Source organism: Mobula hypostoma, chromosome 7 (assembly GCF_963921235.1).
Source record: "Mobula hypostoma chromosome 7, sMobHyp1.1, whole genome shotgun sequence".
Taxonomy (NCBI): Eukaryota; Metazoa; Chordata; class Chondrichthyes; order Myliobatiformes; family Myliobatidae; genus Mobula; species Mobula hypostoma.
Genome location: NC_086103.1, coordinates 124,593,349 through 124,614,753, shown reverse-complemented (window position 1 = coordinate 124,614,753; position 21,405 = coordinate 124,593,349). Strand labels below are relative to the sequence as shown.

Sequence of the window (21,405 nt, the reverse complement as noted above, 5' to 3'; positions counted from 1 at the left end):
GTTTCTTATGCAATAAGGTAGTCTTAATTGTTCCAGTGAATATTTTGAATCTTGAGTGCAATACCTTGCTTGAAATTGAGCGCTCTTTTAAAAGTAATTGAAATACTACATTATAGGAGTCAGTGACACAGAAGCTGAAATAAAAGAATGCATGCTAAACTAATGAGGTGGAAACAGCTGAAATTTGAGGAAAAACTAAAATTATTTCAAAGTACTGTTTTTAGAGTACATCAGTTTCTATAGTTAGAAGCAACCTTGGTAAAGGTTTAAGAAAAATTGTTTTAGAAACTATAAAAAACACAATTCCTTAATTCCATATTTTAGTTTGAAGACATAGTTTGTTACGTATGTTGATGCTCCTTTTATTTTTTTTTCATAATTGTGCCTGATTTTATTTCAGATTGCTTCACTTGCTTCCCAACACCCCATTCCTGATTCAATGGTAAACCTTGGACATTCAAAACAACATGTACCAATTACAAAAGTTTCTCCCATGCTTGCACCGGGGTCAGCAAAGCCAACTCCAGCTGCAGTCAGACCTTTGCAACAAGAATTGGCTCAACCAGAAAGATCTCAGGCAGCACATGTCAGTGATACCAAAGCATCAAATAGAGATCCTCGCATAAATAGGCCCAGTCACCAGACAAGAGATCCTGCTAAGAAGGAAGGGCCAACGCAAACACTGAAATGTGAAAAGAATGTAAGCAAAAAAAATAGCCCAGCTAGAGTATCCTCTGAGAAGTCAGGAAATCAGGCCAGTGTATCAAAACCAGACAAAGATAAGGTCAATGACAGATCGGCCAGAAGGGAGTCCAAAGTGTCAGAAGGAAAATCTAAAGTGGTTTCGCCAGTGAAAAATAAGTTGCCTGTTAAAAATACTAGAAAAATGGACACTGATAAGGTAAAAGTAGAAGCTGCAAAGAGAGATCCAAGATTGCGAAAGTCTTCTCAAGATAAGACTGATGGCAAAGTAGAATCCAAAGAAAGGAGGGAAAGTACTGAGAAAAAGGTGGAGGAAGATCAAAATAAAGGAACTGAACGTAAGCCTTCAGTAAACAGAAACAGACCAATCAATGGCATTCTGGGAAATGAAAAGGATGGCAAAGAGATTGAAAGAGATAGTAAATCTGGAGGATTTAATTTTAGATCACATCCAAGATCATCAAGATCACGGTCCCCAAGATCACGGTCACCTATATCACGTTCAACAAGACAGAGAAGTAGGTTGTCACCCAAAAGGAGACGTATAAGTGTTTCACCACTTTCCAAAGTGCAAGACAAAGAAAAACTGGCAAAAAGGCCCTTGTCTGATGAGTATAAACAAGGCAGTAACTGGGAACATCGAGATCTTAGAAAGAAAGCTAATGCCAAACCAGAAGCAAGAGATTCACGGAAGCCCAAGAGGACACGAGATGAGAGGGGTCAGGAATCACAAGCTGTACGTCCTGAAAACAGAAATTCCCCCAGACACTCCCCTGAACCAAAGGAAAATGTTGAAAACTGGCATGACCCTCCATCTGCCAAAAGGTGGAAATCTGGGTGGGAGGAAGCTAAAAGGTAAGTGTGGAATGCACAGGCCCAGACTGTAATTTTATTTTGATCTGTACTTTTGTTCCAAAGTTTAAATTGAAATACAGACTTTTGACCTGAACTCCACAATATGCAAAGGATACTTTTTTCACCTCTGTCTAAACTGAAGTTTTGCCCTGATTTGGAAAAATGTTACAGATATTGCTACGGTCTGTAATGTCCATCCAGATTCTGTGACTATTTTAATTATGGCTTCTATTTCATTGTTCTTAGAACCCTTGACTGTATCTGATCTCACCCCCAAGTACCAGGACAGTCTTCCACCCCACTAACTTCCACATTGAACTGAATATCCTTAGTGATTTTTGCCATTCTCAATGAATTCAACCTTGAGATAAATGTTTCCCTCTTCTCCCCTTTCAGAAAAACCTGAGGGTTTTCTTCAGGCTTAACATTTCATTTTATATTCACATGCAACTGAAGAAAATGCAGTACCTCTTTTACTGTTTACTACCATTCAGTTATATGTTGGAGAAACCAAATGTACATACATTGATCATTATATGGGTAGGGCAGCTTCATTCAATTTGCAGTATGCCTGTCCACTTTTTCAACCCATATCTACTGTGATATGTTTGGTTTCCAGCACTTCCCATTATAGTCCAATGTCACCTTGACAGAACAGCAGCTGACTTTCCATCAGAATTGATTGCATGTTGCCAGATTTAATTCCAAATTTAACAATTTAGGATAATGTGCTTTCTTTGCATGTTGTAGAATAAAAATAAAGCTGTCCTCCCCAGGTGATAGTGTTTCAGTTCCACAGATAATGCCCATGTCCAATTTTTTGGTGTTTTTCCAGAATTGTTAATTAAATACAAGTCAGCTTCCTTCAGAGGCTATTAAACACTCTTCACCTTCACTCTTCCATTACTTAGTAGTGATACAAGATTTGGGATTGTTCTTTGTTGTTTTACATAAATTGGGATTTTGTGTCTAGAACCAGATTGTGCAAAATATTGGTGATACTGATGCCAGCAGGTGCTTAAAACTGTCATTGCTAGGCATTCACAGATTAATCTTTGTCTATTTTACAGAATGTGCTGGAGAGGGGGCTTCAAATGCTCAATGAGGGGCAAAGACTGAGTTCTGTTAGAACTAGAACCAATAAATTATTTGACATAGTGTGGTTGATAATGAAGACTAATGAAAACGTTTGCATTTTAGCTTGAAGCAAAAACAGGATACTCAAGTACATACAAAATATCCACATCAGAAGGAAGTTTATCCTGGAAGTAAAGGAATTCTGTCTCCTCGAACACCACGCCAGCAAAGAATGAGTGTTGATGCAAATTTACAAATCCCCAAAGAATTGACAAATGCTAGCAAGAGAGATTTACTGAAAAAAGTAAGAGTATATTAAATACAATTGGTAATCAGTTAAATATGTTTATTTTTATCATACAAAGATTTTTTTCTCTTCTGCATAATCAATTTAAGAGGTGGGGTTGAGAAGCATTTTGCGGTAGATTAATGAAGAATTAGTATCATTTATTGAGATTATGTTGGAGATTGTTATTTACTAATTCCCTTGCACATGAAAATTGAACTAGAGGAAAAGGAAACACATACTTGTAGCAGAAGCATTTATATAAATGAAGAAAAAGTTCTTTTCTGCTTAAAATGGTTTTGGAATAGTTAAAAAAAAATTGGAGCTCTCAAAATTTGGATCTGTGAAATTGGAATATTCCTTGTACTCATTGGTAACACATATCTGCACTAGGTGTTTTCTTGTTTCTGAAACGTAACAATTGAATTGTAACTTTATGGTGGCCTTAATTTTTTTTCATCTGATGTCAGTGTGTTCACTTGCACTGAGATCTCTTTTTTTTGGACAAGCTTAGTAGTTACAAAGTTCGACATTTTCATTCTTATTAAATATGTTAAATGTTTTATCTAGATTTTTCACCTAATACAGTTTATTACTGGTTTTAGGCAAATCAACGACTAGCAGCTGCAGAGATAAGTTATGATGAGTTTCTTGTTGTTGCTCATCAAATCAATCAATTGTTCCAGTACCAAGAGGAAAAGAATAGGTCTGGTGATTGGCAAGCATCCCACGTTTCTCCAAGGGGTTTTAAAGCTGATCTTAAGGGAGATTCTCCAGCTAGAACTCAAGGTAAAGGTGGATCTTTATCTGAAGCAGAACTGAGCTATTTTGAGCATATGTCTAAATTAAAACGAACCAGGGTTCAATCAGAACAATTGCATGATGCAGAACCTCGTTGGAAAATGAGAGAGAGCCGTAAGGATGTATCTAGTGATCTTTCTCTTGATGTAAGAGAAGATGCCGATCAAGGAAGCAAGTCCCCAAATGTGAACAGCTACAGACATGACACAAGAGGCACTTTTCAGGAAAGGAGACTTGGGGAAAAAAGAGAAGCAAATGAGAGTATGCATCACACTGAAGGAAGGCATTCAGAAAGAAGAAAACCTTGTGATAAAACTGTGAGACATTCTCCTATTGGTGATAATAGACAGTCACATGACAAACATTGTGACCGTGTGTCACCGCCACATCAACGCATGAGTCCTTTAGTAGACGAGCGAAACCAAAGTAACATTCGTGACAGCAAAAAACAGGTAGATGATGCTTTGCCAACTAAACAAAGAAATTCACCAAATCCTGAAGATCGATACAAAACCGATTCTAGCCATGGAATGAGACAGCCAGAACTGGCACGGAGCGAACATCATAAGGATCAGCGGCAAGGAGCACATCAATCTGAAAGAGATCTCAAAGAACTTGGTCCAAGAGAAAGACCAGGTAAATTCAGGTTTAATTAATTGATAATCTTGTTCTTGGTCACAATGTGCCTGTCTACTTGCAAATAATTTTAAAGTAAGCAATGGGCATCTTTTCACTTGGTTTTTTAAAAAAAAACCTATCTGATATCACGGTTTTCCCTGTTGAGGTTTTTACTCTAACATTTGGGTACATGTTAAACTACATTTACTGTTTGCAACAGATTTCATGGGAGATAAAGTCGCCTCTTGGTATGTATTTCAGTGGCTCTTCTGTATCGTAAGCATGACCTTTCTTGTGTTTAGTATGTAAGGTTGTGGACATTATGGCTGAAGCTGTTCTATCTATACATGTTTATTTTCCGACTTGAGTCACTGGGTAGGTCCGGTATATCTACAGGATCATCACTCCACAATATCATTCTTGAGACCAGTTGTTAACTACTGTCTACTTCTACTTGTTCACTAGATGTTTGGGATTTTTATGTAAATTTGACTATAAATGTCAAATATCAACTGGTGTACATTTTGTTATTTGAGCATTGAAATTCCTGAACTTCAATCCAATTTATGCAGCACTCATTTCAACTATAGTTGGGTTTGCAGTTGCACAGACATACAGATTCACTTCTCCTTAAATTTTTAACTTGAATGACCATGACTGCTAAATAGTCAAAGCTTGTGTACTGAAGTCCTGACGAAGGGTCTCGGCCTGAAACGTCGACTGCACCTCTTCCTATAGATGCTGCTTGGCCTGCTGCGTTCACCAGCAACTTTGATGTATGTTGGTACTGAAGTTAATCTTACCTCAGTATACAAATATACCTTTGAAATATATTACAAATGTTAGGTTTGTAGAAGTATTTTGAATATAGTTTTTATTTTGACAGATTTTTATCAGTTTCACCCTGCCCTGTGATTTGTATTTTAATTTAATTCAAAGTAATTCATTACTTGTTTTATCAGATTCCAAAAGAGATGAGCCAAGGCAACGTGACCGTCATTCAGAAGAGAGATCAGCTTATGATGCACCATTGAGGACTGCTGGACTAGTTGAAAATCAACGCATGAGATCAAGTGTACCTGAAATTCCACAGAGATTTAGAGAACTAAGTGACAGAGCAGGGCCAGGAAAATCTGTGCCTCTAAGAAATGTGGATAAAATGAGAAATGAACCCATTGAATCAGACAGGACATGGGTTCGTGGAAGGGATGGATCTCCAAGCTGTGACATGCACGTTACTGGATCTAGGATGAGGATGCAGGATCTCCCGGAGCAACTTGTCCAACCTGTTAATAATAGCCCTGACCACTCTGGTCTTTGGATTGAGGGCATTCCAGGGCAACCCGGCAAACATTTTGATGGACAGGCTGGTGCATGTTTTGATGGTCCCCACAGGGGGCACCCTGCTGCATGCTTTGAATGTCCGGGTAACCTGCGTGTAGGTCAACCCTGTGTACGCTTTGACGGTCCTGGTGGCCCACGCTCTGGGTTCCGTTTTGAAAGTACTCGTCCAAGGCAACTTGGGCCACATTTTGATGGCCCCCGCATGGGACAGCCTGGACCACGTTTTGATGGTCCTCGCCCAGGGCAGCTTGGCCCACGATTTGATGGCCCACACCTTGTTCAGCCTGGGGTGCGTTTTAATGGTCCACATGTAGTGCAGCCTGGGGTACGGTTTGAAAATGCAGGTGGTCAGCCAGGGGTTCTCTTTGAGGGTCCACAGCCTGGTGCTCGCATTGAAGGTTCACATCCTGGTCATTTTGACAATCCAGGTCGTCATCCAGGCCAGCCAAGCTCACGCTTTGGACTGCCTGCAGGACAGCCAGGCACACAGTTGGACAATTCTGGAGGTCATCTAGGGCACCCTCGTTTTGATCCACATCCTGGGCAGCCTGCTATGCACTTTGATGTCCCACATCCAGGACAATCATGCATACGCTTTGATAACCCTGATGGTCTTGTAGGGCAGCCACACTTGCGTTTTGATGGTCCACAATCTGGACCACCCCATATGCACTTCGATGGTCCAGGTTCACGCCTAGGGCCACCAATTGCACGCTTTGATGGTCCACGTCCAGGTCAACTAGGTGCACGTTTTGATGGCCCTGGTGGTCATGCAGCACCATGTGGTATGCGCTTTGATGGCCCACAGATTGGGCAGCCCGGCGCACATTTTGATGGTTCAGGCGGTCATCCAGGGCAACCTGCCATTCGTTTTGATGGTCCTACTGGAAGTCGTTTTGACATAATAGCTGCACAACCAGGGACACATTTTGAAAGTTCTCGTGGGCCACAGTTTGACGGGGCTCCAGTGCATCCTGATCCTAGAAACGGTCATTTATTTAACAGTCATCCACCAAGCTCTCAATATCAGGGAAGGGGCCTTGATGGACAATCTGGACCCAGATTTAACATGCCTCAAGGATCTCCTTTTAATGAGTCTGGCATACATGGAGCAACAACTTTGGCCAATCCAACCTACATGCCAACAGCTGGTCCTTGCTTCGATGGTCAGACACCATTACCCCGAGTGGAAAGACCACATGATCAGTATGAACCAGCATGCGGGACCTTTTATAACAATAACCTTTCTTCATTACCTGAAAACCTGCCTCGCCAACAACAGCCTGTGAGTACTGGCAAATAATTATTTTTAGCTCAGTTAGTTTGTGGATGAGTAAATGTATTGGGACGTGTAGGTCAGAAGATCCTTGCAACATTTCTGGGTCTGTATAGTGAAATTAGTTTTGAGCTGGTGTAACTGGGATGATTTTGGTATAACAAACAACAGGAATTTTGCAGATGCTGGAAATTCAAGCAACACACATAAAAGTTGCTGGTGAACGCAGCAGGCCAGGCAGCATCTCTAGGAAGAGGTGCAGTCGATGTTTCAGGCGGAGACCCTTTGTCAGGACTAACTGAAGGAAGAGTGAGTAAGGGAATTGAAAGTTGGAAGGGGAGATCCAAAATGATAGGAGAAGACAGGAGGGGGAGGGATGGAGCCAAGAGCTGGACAGGTGATAGGCAAAAGGGATATGAGAGGATCATGGGACAGGATCTCCCAGTGACCACACATCCCATTCCCATTCTGACATGTCTATCCACGGCCTCCTTTACTGTAAAGATGAAGCCACACTCTGGTTGGAGGAACAACACCTTATATTCCGTCTGGGTAGCCAACCTGATGGCATGAACATCAAAGTCTAATTTGCGTTAATGCCCCACCTCCCCCTCGTACCTCATCTGTTACTTATTTTTATACACACTTTCTTTCTCTCACTCTCCTTTTTATCCCTCTGAATATACCCCTTGCCCATCCTCTGGGTCTCTCCCCGCCCCCTTGTCTTTCTTCCCGGACCTCCTGTCCCATGATCCTCTCGTATCCCTTTTGCCTATCACCTGTCCAGCTCTTAGCTCCATCCTTCCCCCTCCTGTCTTCTCCTATCATTTTGGATCTCCCCCTCCCCCTCCAACTTTCAAATCCCTTACTCACTCTTCCTTCAGTTAGTCCTGACAAAGGGTCTCGGCCTGAAACGTCGACTGCACCTCTTCCTAGAGATTCTGCCTGGCCTGCTGCGTTCACCAGCAACTTTTATGTGTGTTGCATGATTTTGGTATAGCTATGTTTTATATATCTAAGGCAGTAGATAACCATAATGCATCTATAGATAGATGAGGTGCAAAAACTAAAGAGGAACTTCATAATCGTGAGATTCTGCAGATACTGGAAATCTGAGGTCCTGTGGATCTTTGGAGGTCGGGCAGCATGTACGGAAATTAATAAATAGTTGGTTTCATGTCAAGACCTTCATCACTCAAAAAGAAGGGGGTGGATGCCAGAAACTTGATGTTCAAAGTTTTTGATAATCTGGTTTTCATGATGTGCTTTTGTTTTGTAGGTTAATGCCATAACTAGTTTCTCCAGCAGTCAGATTTCATACAGTCAAGGGCAACAGTACTTGCCATCTCAATCTTCTGTTCCAGTTACGCAGATACAGCAAGGTAACACATTTTCTGCTAGTAAATTAGTGACTTCAGTTTTCTATTAAATTATCAAATTTCTGCCTGATCTTGTAGCTTGTCCTAATGTAATCAGTCTTGATCTCAATTTTGCTTTTCTCTAGTCCATGGAATTGTTTTAGAACTTTGTCTGTTGCACCTTTTACTACTGTTTGTAAGTCATTTGACTGGCTTTCTCTTTAGCTGTCAGGATGAGGCTGCAGTTCACTCATTTTATTCCTATCAAATCATACCTAGAAAACCAGTTTCGTTTCTGTTTTTTGTAGAGTGGAGAAACTTAATGCTGGCATTATTTTTAATGTCAGGTAGTTCCCATTAATTTCATCTTATTGATACTTCCAATTCTGTGTCCAAGTCATCAAGCCTGTCTTAGTTCATCATTGCAGGTCTCTGTCCTGCCTGAGGCTATTTGTTGCAGTCCCATCCACACTTCTGATTTCCTCTTACATTCCCCCTCCATAAACGTTAACCTGTGGTTTTTGATGGCACACTTTTAAAATCATTTGTCTACATTGAATTACTGATTCTAATTCTGTAACTCTTCAGCTCAGTGACATTTGTTCTACCTGGCCTTTGTGTTTACCAAATTTTCAATGCCCTCTGATCTGAAGAATGCCTTATGCCCAGGTCTTAAGAGTATTACTAAGTTCAGGCATGTTAAGGAAGGCAGAAGATGGACTTTCACTCAAGGAAGAAACTTTAAGGGGGTTGAGGAATTTGGAGAAAGTATTTAAATTGTATAACAGTTAATGTGCAAATAATTGTCTTGGTTCAATTCTTGTGAATTGAAATCTGCCTTTCGGTAACTAGATGGAAGAAAATGTTTATATTTTAATTGCAATAAACTCTTCTGTAAGAGAAATGAGTAACTTTCGCTTTATAGCATGAAACCTTGTATTTGAAATGGCCAGTAATATTTGGCATTAATCTTCAAGTAAGATAAAACTTGGTCTTTGGTTTGTCACTGTTACATCAATATAACAATATCTGAGGCTATTCTGTTAGCAATTACTTATTGTGTAATTGTTATGAAATCATAGGATCATCTTTTGCACCTTTGGAGAATCATTTGGGACAAGTGGATGTGAATGAGCTGGTTTCAAAGCTGATTTCTATAGGAATTTTGAAGTCAAATCCAGTGGAATCCACGCTCACACGTGAGTTTTTTTTGAACAACTGTTTTTACCTGCAAAACCTAAATTAAACTAGTAGCAAATAACTCAAAATATTGTGAATTATTGAATAAATTTGGAGTCTGATTTTTCCAGAGGGTGATTCTCAAGCTTCCGCTATTGAAGATGATGAGGAGGAAGAAAATGAGGAAAACATTCCAGATCTTACCAACTTCCAGGTTGAGGAGCTGAAACAGTAAGTGATTTCTCTCTAAATTACTGATGTTGATTATAATTTTAATATCTGTAGAATCTGATTTCTCAAAAGGATCAAAGCAATGTATGCCAGACTCGACAGCTAATATTGAAACCATGATTCAACCATTATAGTTAGATTCATGTAAATTTCACTCATTTATTTACTGGCATTTTGAAAGGGAAGGAAGGAACTCTTAAACGTAAGCAAAGTTTCTGATTGCTAGGCTGTTACTTGTGGATTTTGCTATATTGAGCTTTTTCAGGAAGTAAGTCTTTTATTTCTTCATTGTGCAATGTTTTTAATATGTTCTAGGAAAGGTTTACATCCTGTTATTCCATTTAGTGTTCACCATTTAAAATGGCTTTATTGTGAGGTATGAGTTTTTAAATTTTGGATCTGGTAATTTCTCTATAGAATAAATACTACAAGCATTTGACTATCTGTACATTGCTGCTTGAAAGTGCTTTCCAATTACTTTCATACAATGTGTTGATTAGTAAAGACCTGCATTTGTTTTAATGAGCTAGTTTGATTGAAGTACAATGACCAAAGACCAGGAAGTGCATTGCTGTAAGCCAATACACAGTGTAAGAACATCAGTCACGTACAGATTAATTAAGTTACTTGGCCACTATATTAACTTGTATTCCTTTGGGAGTGGAAGGAAGCACAGGGTCATTTGTGCAAATTTCACACAGATAACTCAGGGTTGAACCCAGACCTCTGACACTGCACCATTGTGCAGCCCATTAAGTAATCTCTGCATAGCGTAAAACTAGAAGCAGTGTATGGTCATGAAAATATCATTGATATCAGAAGTAAAGGCAAAAGGAAAATTGAGGAATCTAGGAAAGAAGTGGATAGAAGCTGTAGCTACTGCTTAAACAAAAATGTTCAGTGCTATTAGCAGTTCTGGGAAACAGCTACGGGAATATTTTGTCAAAGTATAGGTTTGCTGGAATGATCACTAAACTCCCATGGATAAAATGACCTGGAAAAATAAGTCCAAGCAATCTGGTATTTTATGAAATTAGGGTTAAAGATCAAGGAAAACGAGCACAGTCTGTTCTGTTAAATGGGGCATTTAGGAATAGAGACAGGCCTTTTTGGTGTCAAATTAAGAAACAGTAAGTGATAGAAGTTTAGAACTCTTACACGGTAGGTACATAATATAATTTCAATTGCTGATAAAGTTTAGTTAAAATGAATTAAAGGTGTAGGGAATAAAGCTGGGTTAGTTACTGGATTAACATGGGGGGGGATCACAAATGACACTTGAATCAAAACATGATTTACAATATTAAGGAATCATTTAGCAATTTGTATTTTTGTACTAAAGTTTTCTTGACTAGTAAATGTATTGAAATACTGTGACTATTGAATGGATTTAGATTACATTTCCAGAGAAAATGCCTCATATTTCCATAAGTTAAAAGCAATAGAGGAAAATGTAGAAAATGAAAATCAACAAGGAATTTGTAAAAAGGGCCTTGTCATTTACGTCAAGCATTCTTATCATTGACCTTTTAAAGAGGAAGGTATTGAAGAATCTTGAAGCTGTTGAAGAATATTATCTAAAATTTAACCATTTTCTTCAGTTTCTTATCTGAATGAACAAAGATTGATACCCATCCCATTGTCCAATGTGCAGAGTAGTTTTAGGGCGCATGTAAAAAAAAAAAAATTCAATGAAGTGAAGATTATTTCAAAAATGAAATAAAGTTTCTAAGTATCAGGGAGGAAAAGAGCAAAACTAATGAGCAATAAACAGAAAAAAAGAATTAAATCTATTTGATGTGACCACCCTTTGCCTTTCAAACTGCATCAGCTGTCATGCAGTTTTATAAGAATCAGTGGGTAGATTGTTACAGGCATCTGGGAGAACTTGCTACAGTCCCACAGACTTTGGCTGTTCTGTTTGCTTTTTGTTTCTAGGTAATCTCAAAACTGTCTTGACGTTGATCAGTGCTCTAACTAGATTGACTAAAGCTTTTCCCCATACTGTAGTTCGGGTATTAATTGCTTCTGTAGTTGGATATACTGTATAGTTCAGTGTAAAGTTCTCAGCTTTCACACTATTAGGAGAGGGTCTTTGGAAATGGGGTATATGTATAGGAACAGGCTCCTTATGTTAGCATGAAAATTACGTCCATGAGACACTGGACTTTTAATGAGAATGCACACATTTATAATAATGCAATGCTGTTGCAAGAAAATATTCATAGATTGAATTAATTTATAAACTTGACTAGTAATCCTTTGTTCGTTATGACTTTCATAGGACAAATATTGATTGGCACCTGATTAGTTCCAAGGGCTTAGATGGGGCAGAATTTGTTAAGTGTGTCCAGCATGGATTCTTGTCACAATATGTGGACAGGCTGACCAGGGGAAATGCCATACTAGATCTAGTACTAGGTAATGAACCGGGTCAGGTCACAGATCTCTCAGTGGGTTTTTGCATCTGGGGGACAGTGACCACCGCTCCCTGGCCTTTATAATTATCATGGAAAAGGATAGAATCAAAGAGGACAAGAAAATTTTTAATTGGGGAAAGGCAAATTATGAGGCTATAAGGCTAGAACTTGCGGGTGTGAATTGGGATGATGTTTTTGCAGGGAAATGTACTATGAACATGTGGTTGATGTTTAGAGATCTCTTGCAGGATGTAAGGGATAAATTTGTCCCGGTGAGGAAGATAAAGAATGGTAGGGTGAAGGAACCATGGGTGACAAGTGAGGTGGAAAATCTAGTCAGGAGGAAGAAGGCAGCATACATGAGGTTTAGAAAGCAAGGATCAGCTGGGTCTATTGAATATAGGGAAGCAAGAAAGGAGCTTAAGAAAGGGCTGAGAAGAGCAAGAAGGGGGCATGAGAAGGCCTTGGCGAGTAGGGTAAAGGAAAACCCCAAGGCATTCTTCAATTACGTGAAGAAAAAAAGGATGATAGCAGTGAAGGACCGATTAGAGATAAAGGTGGGAAGATGTGCCTAGAGGCTGTGGAAGTGAGCAAGGTCCTCAATGAATACTTCTCTTCGGTATTCACCAATGAGAGGGAACTTGATGATGGTGAGGACAATATGAGTGAGGTTGATGTTCTGGAGCATGTTGATATTAAGGGAGAGGATGTGTTGGAGTTGTTAAAATACATTAGGATGGATAAGTCTGCGGGTCCTGATGGAATATTACCCAGGCTGCTCCACGAGGTGAGGGAAGAGATTGCTGAACCTCTGGCTAGGATCTTTATGTCCTCGTTGTCCACGGGAATGGTATCGGAGGATTGGAGGGAGGCGAATGTTGTTCCCTTGTTCTAAAAAGGTAGTAGGGATAGTCCGGGTAATTATAGACCAGTGAGCCTTGCGTCTGTGGTGGGAAAGCTGTTGGAAAAGATACTTAGAGATAGGATCTATGGGCATTTAGAGAATCATGGTCTGATCAGGGACAGTCAGCATGGCTTTGTGAAGGGCAGATCGTGTCTAACAAGTCTGATAGAGTTCTTTGAGGAGGTGACCAGGTATATAGATGGGGGTAGTGTAGTGGATGTGATCTATATGGATTTTAGTAAGGCATTTGACAAGATTCCACATGGTAGGCTTATTCAGAAAGTCAGAAGGCATGGGATCCAGGGAAGTTTGGCCAGGTGGATTCAGAATTGGCTTGCCTGCAGAAGGCAGAGGGTGGTGGTGGAGGGAGTACATTCAGATTGAAGGATTGTGACTAGTGGTGTCCCACAAAGATCTGTTCTGGGACCTCTACTTTTCGTGATTTTTATTAACGACCTGGACGTGAGGGTAGAAGGGTGGGTTGGCAAGTTTGCAGACAACACAAAGGTTGGTGGTGTAGATAGTTTAGAGGATTGTCAAAGATTGCAGAGAGACATTGATAGGATGCAGAAGTGGGCTGAGAAGTGGCAGATGGAGTTCAACCCGGAGAAGTGTGAGGTGGTACACTTTGGAAGGACAAACTCCAAGGCAGAGTACAAAGTAAATGGCAGGATACTTAGTAGTGTGGAGGAGCAGAGGGATCTTGGGGTACATGTCCACAGATCCCTGAAAGTTGCCTCACAGGTGGATAGGGTAGTTAAGAAAGCTTATGGGGTGTTAGCTTTCATAAGTCGAGGGATAGAGTTTAAGAGTCGCGATGTAATGATGCAGCTCTATAAAACTCTGGTTAGGCCACACTTGGAGTATTGTGTCCAGTTCTGGTCACCTCACTATAGGAAGGATGTGGAAGCATTGGAAAGGGTACAGAGGAGATTTACCAGGATGCTGCCTGGTTTAGAAAGTATGCATTATGATCAGAGATTAAGGGAGCTAGGGCTTTACTCTTTGGAGAGAAGGAGGATGAGAGGAGACATGATAGAGGTGTACAAGATAATAAGAGGAATAGATAGAGTGGATAGCTAGCGCCTCTTCCCCAGGGCACCACTGCTCAATACAAGAGGACATTGCTTTTAGGTAAGGGGTGGGAAGTTCAAGGGGGATATTAGAGGAAGGTTTTTTACTCAGAGTGGTTGGTGCATGGAATGCACTGCCTGAATCAGTGGTGGAGGCAGATACACTAGTGAAGTTTAAGAGACTACTAGACAGGTATATGGAGGAATTTAAGGTGGGGGCTTGTATGGGAGGCAGGGTTTGAGGGACGGCACAACATTGTGGGCCGAAGGGCCTGTACTGTGCTGTACTATTCTATGTTTCTATGTTTTCTATGTATAGGAGCATTCTGATTTTTTGCTTTGAGGCAAACTTTTAATAGATTCTTTGTATAAAAAGTACAAGTTTAAAATATTGCTTTCAATAATCTGGCCCAAGTTTAAACAGGTTTGGAGTGAAACAACAGGAATTCTGCAGATGCTGGAAATTCAAGCAACATACATCAAAGTTGCTGGTGAACGCAGCAGGCCAGGCAGCATCTATAGGAAGAGGCGCAGTCGACGTTTCAGGCCGAGACCCTTCGTCAGGACTAACTGAAGGAAGAGTGAGTAAGGGATTTGAAAGCTGGAGGGGGAGGGGGAGGTGCAAAATGATAGGAGAAGACAGGAGGGGGAGGGATGGAGCCAAGAGCTGGACAGGTGATAGGCAGAAGGGGATACGAGAGGATCATGGAACAGGAGGTCCGGGAAGAAAGACGGGGGGGGGGTGACCCAGAGGATGGGCAAGAGGTATATTCAGAGGGACAGAGGGAGAAAAAGGAGAGTGAGAGAAAGAATGTGTGCATTAAAAAGAGTAACAGATGGGGTACGAGGGGGAGGTGGGGCCTAGCGGAAGTTAGAGAAGTAGAGGGTAGCCTCCAACCTGATGGCATGAACATTGACTTCTCTAACTTCCGCTAGGCCCCACCTCCCCCTCGTACCCCATCTGTTACTCTTTTTAATGCACACATTCTTTCTCTCACTCTCCTTTTTCTCCCTCTGTCCCTCTGAATATACCTCTTGCCCATCCTCTGGGTCACCCCCCCCCCCCGTCTTTCTTCCCGGACCTCCTGTCCCATGATCCTCTCGTATCCCCTTCTGCCTATCACCTGTCCAGCTCTCGGCTCCATCCCTCCCCCTCCTGTCTTCTCCTATCATTTTGCATCTCCCCCTCCCCCTCCAGCTTTCAAATCCCTTACTCACTCTTCCTTCAGTTAGTCCTGACGAAGGGTCTCGGCCTGAAACGTCGACTGCGCCTCTTCCTATAGATGCTGCCTGGCCTGCTGCGTTCACCAGCAACTTTGATGTATGTTGCTTGGAGTGAAACAGATGCTTTTGTGGATCCTATTGAAGAGTGTGATGGTTTAAAGTGTATATCATGTAAAAGAATTGAGCATTTGTGCCTCTGCTATCTTCGAAAGAACTTTAAAAATCTATTTAAATGTTCATTTTACATCACTGTTTATTTTGCTTCCTAAAACAGACGGTATGATGGTGTTATCAGTCGCCTATACACAGGTATTCAGTGCTATTCTTGTGGAATGCGGTTCACAGCATCACAGACTGATGTTTACGCAGACCATTTGGACTGGCATTATCGTATGAATAGAATGGAAAAGGATGTAACTAAGAAAGTAACGTACAGAAAGTGGTACTACAGTTTAACGGTAAGTTTGTTAAACAAGCAGAACCTTTCCACGTTGGATTTTTTTTGTATTTGTTGATTTGCTCTTGCATTGTGGTAGTGAGGATAATTGGATCCACCCAGGCACTGAGCAGATAGCTGGTATTGGTAATAGAGATTGAAATAAAGAATGTGGTGCGCAAGGTACGACCATGAAGAGAGTGAATAACTTGGAATTTCAAGGAATTTATAGGGGGATGGTTGGATGAAGAGAGCAGTTGAGATTTCGGGATGGTTTGTTTTTTGAAAAAATTATTTTTACATCCACAGGACTGGATAGAATTTGAGGAAATTGCTGACCTGGAAGAACGTGCTAAAAGTCAATTCTTTGAGAAGGCCCATGAAGAAGTTATACAGAGAACGCAAGAAGCTGCAAAGGAAAAGGAATTTCAAAGTGTTCCTGCTGGACCTGCTGGAGTACATGAGGTAGGATTGGTAGTAAGATGTAACTGACAATTATGTCAGACTTAAATCTTTCCTAACTTGTATGAAAGTGAATTTCATTGATGCAAATATTTTCTTTTGAGGTTTTTCATTTATTAATGTAACTGAACTAAAAGCAAAATGAAATTTAAGTGCAGTACAATATTTTGCTTGATTTTTGTTGTTCTGATGACTGAAGAAATGCAGGCAAAATTTTGAATACTGGGCCAAATGTGATGTCCCAGAAATGTCAGTTAAGTTGGTTATGTGAATTCTCTGAAAAATGTTAGGCTGACCTGAAACAAGCCAGGTAAAATCTTGGCTCAGATTAATGGAGATCTGTTGGGTGTTCATTATTTGCAGTATAAAAGTGGTTGTGGACAACCAGTTGCAAGACTTACTATATACTAAAAAGAAAGGAAGTTTGACAAGTCAGGTAGCATCTGTGGAGGAAAACAGACAGTCACTGTTTTGGGTTGAGATCCTTCATCTAGGCTGAGAGGTATCGGGAAGATGGCCGGTATAAAGAGGAGATGGGAAGGGATGGAGCAAGAGCTGGCAAGTGATGAGTCTAGGTGAGGGGTGATGAGCAAATGAAAGGAAGGGTGGAAATAGGATCAGGCTGGAAGGTGATGGGGCTGCAGATAGTTTGATAACGTAATGTGGAGCATGGTGGGAGAACTTTAGTGATGGGCAAATGGAGTGGCTGGATGATGGGGACTGGTGAAGTACAAGCGAAACTGGGTAGATCAGGAAAAGGAGGGCATCTGAAAATGACAAATTTGGTATTCATGTGTTTTAGGATGTAGACTTCCAAGGTAAAATGAGATTATGTCCTTGTTCATGTTCAGCTTTACCATGGGAGCATAGGTCAAGAATGGGTCCGGGTGGGTATGGGAATTAAAATTGAAGGTGGTCAGGACACAGGTGTATGGCAAAGTGGGCATCTTGTTTGTGTTTAGTCTTGTAGCTCTCAACTTCAGTGAGACCATTTTAAATTTAAAAGATATATAAAACAGGAAAGAACAAGTGAACAATTGTAATGTTTATTTGGTGGCACATGATTGCAAATAGATGCAATTCTGTGCAGACCTAGATTCATTGGAATGAATAAAGGTGCAACCAAGGAAGTGGCATGGATGACATCACTCCAGGGGAATGTGCCTTCTGTAAAAGTAAATATCTTGACCTGATCCTGGTGTTCAAGATCTCTGAATTTACTCAGTCATAATGTGGCTTTCCCATAACGCTTTTACTATAACAGCAGCATTAATCTATCAGATCTAAGTTACTGATTCTGATTATTCCTTTTTCGTGCTTTTAGGATTCCTTTAGTTTAAATCAGATTAAACAAAATAATCTGAACATATTTCATTACACAAATCAAAATGTTGACAATAATCCAACCTTTCAGTAGGAACATAGCCAACTGTTCTCTTGCAGACCATCCCAGTTAACATCAGAAGAACTTTGAAAGTTTAAGCACATCTTGATCTGAAGTTGTGTTTATAAATCCTAAGTTAAATAAATACTTGACAACTTCATTAAACTATTTTTGTAGGTCTGTGAAATTTGTCAAGAAGCTTTTGAGCAGTATTGGGATGAAGATGAAGAAGAATGGCATCTGAAAAATGCAGTTCGTGTGGATAATACTGTAAGTGTTTCATTTTTCTTCCAGATAACATAAATAAATAGGTAGTTATAACCATTCATACCTAGTATCACTTGAAAGTAAGTTGAGTTAACTTATTGATTCTGGTAGTTAATCCTACAAATTGTTGCTTTAATTTATTGGATACCTCAGAGTACTTAACTTGGAATAATTTTGAAAAAGTAGCAGCCAATAGAAACATGGCTAGAAGTATGAAAGCTGGGCACCTTGGATCTTTGAAGTTTTATTTGAGAGGAAAAACTTGCGGGTGGGTTAAATTAGTGTTAATGAAGTTCAGTACAGAGATGTACTGGAGGAGAGAAAATAAAGATCAAATTGAGAAGGAAGGAAATTGTTAAAACCTGAAGGAATAACAATTCAGGTTCAGTTTTTGGACCAGAAAGTTTGATTAGTATTGTAGCTCATTACATCTTGAAGTAAATTTCCTCCATTTTCTAGGTTTAATATAAAGCTTAATGGGTGGCTATTATGTTATTTCAATTTTTTAAAAATCTGAATAGCATTTATGTGATGCAAATAAGTGTAAAATAACTAACCAGTTCTGGGAATAAAGGGCTTTGTAAATTTCACACCCTTGAACTTGTTTGATCCTGTGATGGGTTTACACTGTTTACAAGGTCCAGCCTTGTGTTAATTTGCTAATGTTGAATGTTACATTGTCAATGATCTCAGTTCAAACTAAGCTTACTTTTGCAAAGCAAGTAGCATTTATATCCAAGTAACATTTGTAAACATTTGAAATATCTAATACCTATCTCATTTCCTTTTAGACATATCATCCAGCATGTTATGAAGATTATAAAAATGTGAGTATAGTATTTAAGTTAATCTCATTGTACACAAATACTGTACTAGTCTTGTGCCTGATTAGATCCTCAATTGTAAGATATTTTTGAAGTCCATGGAGTTTTTTGGTGCGGTTAATTTACAATTATTGATTTTAATGTTTCAGGTGTGATAAAATTTATAACTCTAATGAAAACTTCTTTTTCTTTAGGCTTCATTTACAGATTCAACTCCATCTCCAAGTGAAGCTCCTTTAGAAAACCCACTACATTTAGTTATTAAACAGGAACAATTGGATGTTAATAGCAAGACCTCAGATCTGGCCAGCAGCTGCAAAAACACTGAGACTGAAGGCAGCTGTGTGTTGACAGACATGAAGAATGAAAAAGATACTGCAACTGTGAAAGTGGAATCTGTTTAAGTCTTTTATGAAGTGATTTTTTTCACTTAACAGACTTCAGTATTAGAGGACAAAAGAATGGTTGGATTTGATGTATCCATTCATATGAGAGTCTCTTACAATAGTGAAGTAATACTACCTCTTGAAACATTTAAAATCATTGGGGAAACATGCAAAACAGCAATAGTTCATTCTATCTTCAAGGATCGTCAAATTTAAACCCTCCCCATTTGTTTTATATTTTATTATTTGAGGCAGGGATCTCAGTTGAAGTTAACTATTGAATACATTTTGGTATTTGTATGTTCAACTGCATGTGCAGTTCAGGTGTGCATTACTGTGTGAGTGCTGCATATGTGTGAATGCACTTGTGGAATGAAAATGTTGCTTTTTTGTAAGAATGTAAATTCTAATAAAATAAAATATTTTTGAAATGTTTTGTGTACAGTTGAGGCAGTGTTTAAGTTAAGTTTTAAATATTTATGGTGCAATGAAAATGAATACTTTGGTTCATTTAAGAAATTTGTTAAAATTACAGGATCTGAACCATTGAGAAAAGGAAATAAAATTATTGATATTTACCTGACAAGTTACTTTGGTTTTTTTTCATGTGGGCTCCTGCATTACAAATTGCTCTTGATAGTAAAACTTAATCCTGCGCACCTGAAGATGAACAATGCAGTGTTGGAACTACCGGTATTTGAATTAACCTTGTATGTACTAAACTAAATAAACCAGCTGGACACAATATTTGTCTATTTATTTATGTAAATTTGAATTAAAAATCAACCAATTAGAAAATTATTTGTTAAACTGTTCATTAATGACCAATTTGGAAAGAATATATACTGCAATTTCCCTAATTGGTTACATCTTGTACAATTGTCTACACTGCAATTTAATTCTGCAGTGGACTGCAGAATATTAGCGAATATTGCCTGCCTGAAAGTTTTGTGGCTTAAGAACAAAGAGGCCTTAGTGCTGGTATTCAATACCTGATGGCATACTAATGCTATCTTTGTTTCTAAAATATTTTACTACTCATGTCTTCAAAAATCTTATCAAACTTAATTCATTATAAATGTTTGAGCAAAGTGACATTTCTACGAGCCTTTGAGAGGAAAATCTGTCAATGAGACAGTGTCCTAGAATTTTCTAGATTTTCATTATATTACTGTCAATTTCCTTATCCCCAAAAATTTATTACATTTTAATCCAGTATATTCTGAAAAAAGTTGGTTAGCATTAACATTTTCCCTATCTCTGACATCCTGGAGAATTTGCAGTTATTCTTAGCACAAATATACTGTTAAAATAATGATATCCAGTGCTGTTAGTTCATGGAGGACTTTACAAGACCATCAGTATTTTAGAACAAGCATCATGTTCTTTTTGACTTAGCTGTATTTAGAAATTTGTCAGAAACCTACTGGCATATAAATACCATGAAAGCACAGCAGTATGCTACAACCATGACAGACATACATTAGGTGGCTGCTTTTAGGAACACCACACCTCATTTATGAGTAGTAGATAAAAGCATGCAGACCTGGCAAAAACTTAAGATACTGTTCAGATCAAACAACAATGGGGAAGAAATATGATCTAAGTGACTGATGGAATGATTGTTGGTGCCAGACAGGATGGTTTGAGTATCGCAAACTACTGAGCTGGGATTTTTGTGCAGAACAGTCTTGAGAGTTTAGGGAGAGTGGTGTGGGAAAAACATAAAATGGTTCTGTGGCTGAAAGTGCCTTGTTAATGAGAGGTTGGACTGGTTCAAGCATGAGGGAACTAACTAAAATAACTGTTACAACAATGGTGTACAGAGCATCACTGAATGGAGAATGTCAAACCATGGGCTACAGCAGCAGAAGACCACACTAAGTAACTACGACTTGAATAAAATGGACAATGAGTATAGTTATTGGATCAGCACAAAAATAAACAATAGTGCAAGGTGAGGGGGAAAAGTCAAGGAACTGATTGGTTCTAGCCCTCTACACTCCTCCCATCTAAACTCTCAGATGTTGAAATCAAACTCATACTCCACTCGCAGCTTGTTTGCCCTCTGAGTGAAGAAGGACCCCTTTTCTGTCTGGCACACTACCTCCAGTTCTAGTCCCACAAAATCTCAAATGAGAAAAGCCTCCTTGCATTTACCCTATCCATCTATACCTCTCATAATTAGGTCTTCCACTTACCAAGCATACCGTTGCCAGAAAACAACCCATCCTAATCCACAGTTGCCAGGCTTTTTCTGATGCCATCAAAATCAGCCCTTCTCCAATTTACAATCCC

At 39.5% G+C, this 21,405-nt stretch overlaps 1 protein-coding gene across 1 annotated transcript in view; it reads left to right on the top strand.

Annotated features, from left to right (window-relative positions):
- The window catches only part of pcf11 (PCF11 cleavage and polyadenylation factor subunit), a 31,441-nt gene extending 11,553 nt beyond the window's left edge, over positions 1-19,888 (top strand). Inside the window, exons 5-16 of the mRNA XM_063053955.1 lie at positions 401-1,557; positions 2,758-2,938; positions 3,526-4,357; positions 5,302-6,968; positions 8,239-8,341; positions 9,400-9,516; positions 9,628-9,727; positions 15,623-15,806; positions 16,094-16,249; positions 17,808-17,900; positions 18,689-18,724; positions 18,916-19,888. Coding sequence (XP_062910025.1) covers positions 401-1,557; positions 2,758-2,938; positions 3,526-4,357; positions 5,302-6,968; positions 8,239-8,341; positions 9,400-9,516; positions 9,628-9,727; positions 15,623-15,806; positions 16,094-16,249; positions 17,808-17,900; positions 18,689-18,724; positions 18,916-19,125 — 4,836 coding nt within the window. The 3' untranslated portion in view covers positions 19,126-19,888. The remainder of the gene's footprint in view (positions 1-400; positions 1,558-2,757; positions 2,939-3,525; positions 4,358-5,301; positions 6,969-8,238; positions 8,342-9,399; positions 9,517-9,627; positions 9,728-15,622; positions 15,807-16,093; positions 16,250-17,807; positions 17,901-18,688; positions 18,725-18,915) is intronic.
- The last annotated feature ends 1,517 nt before the right edge of the window (positions 19,889-21,405 follow it).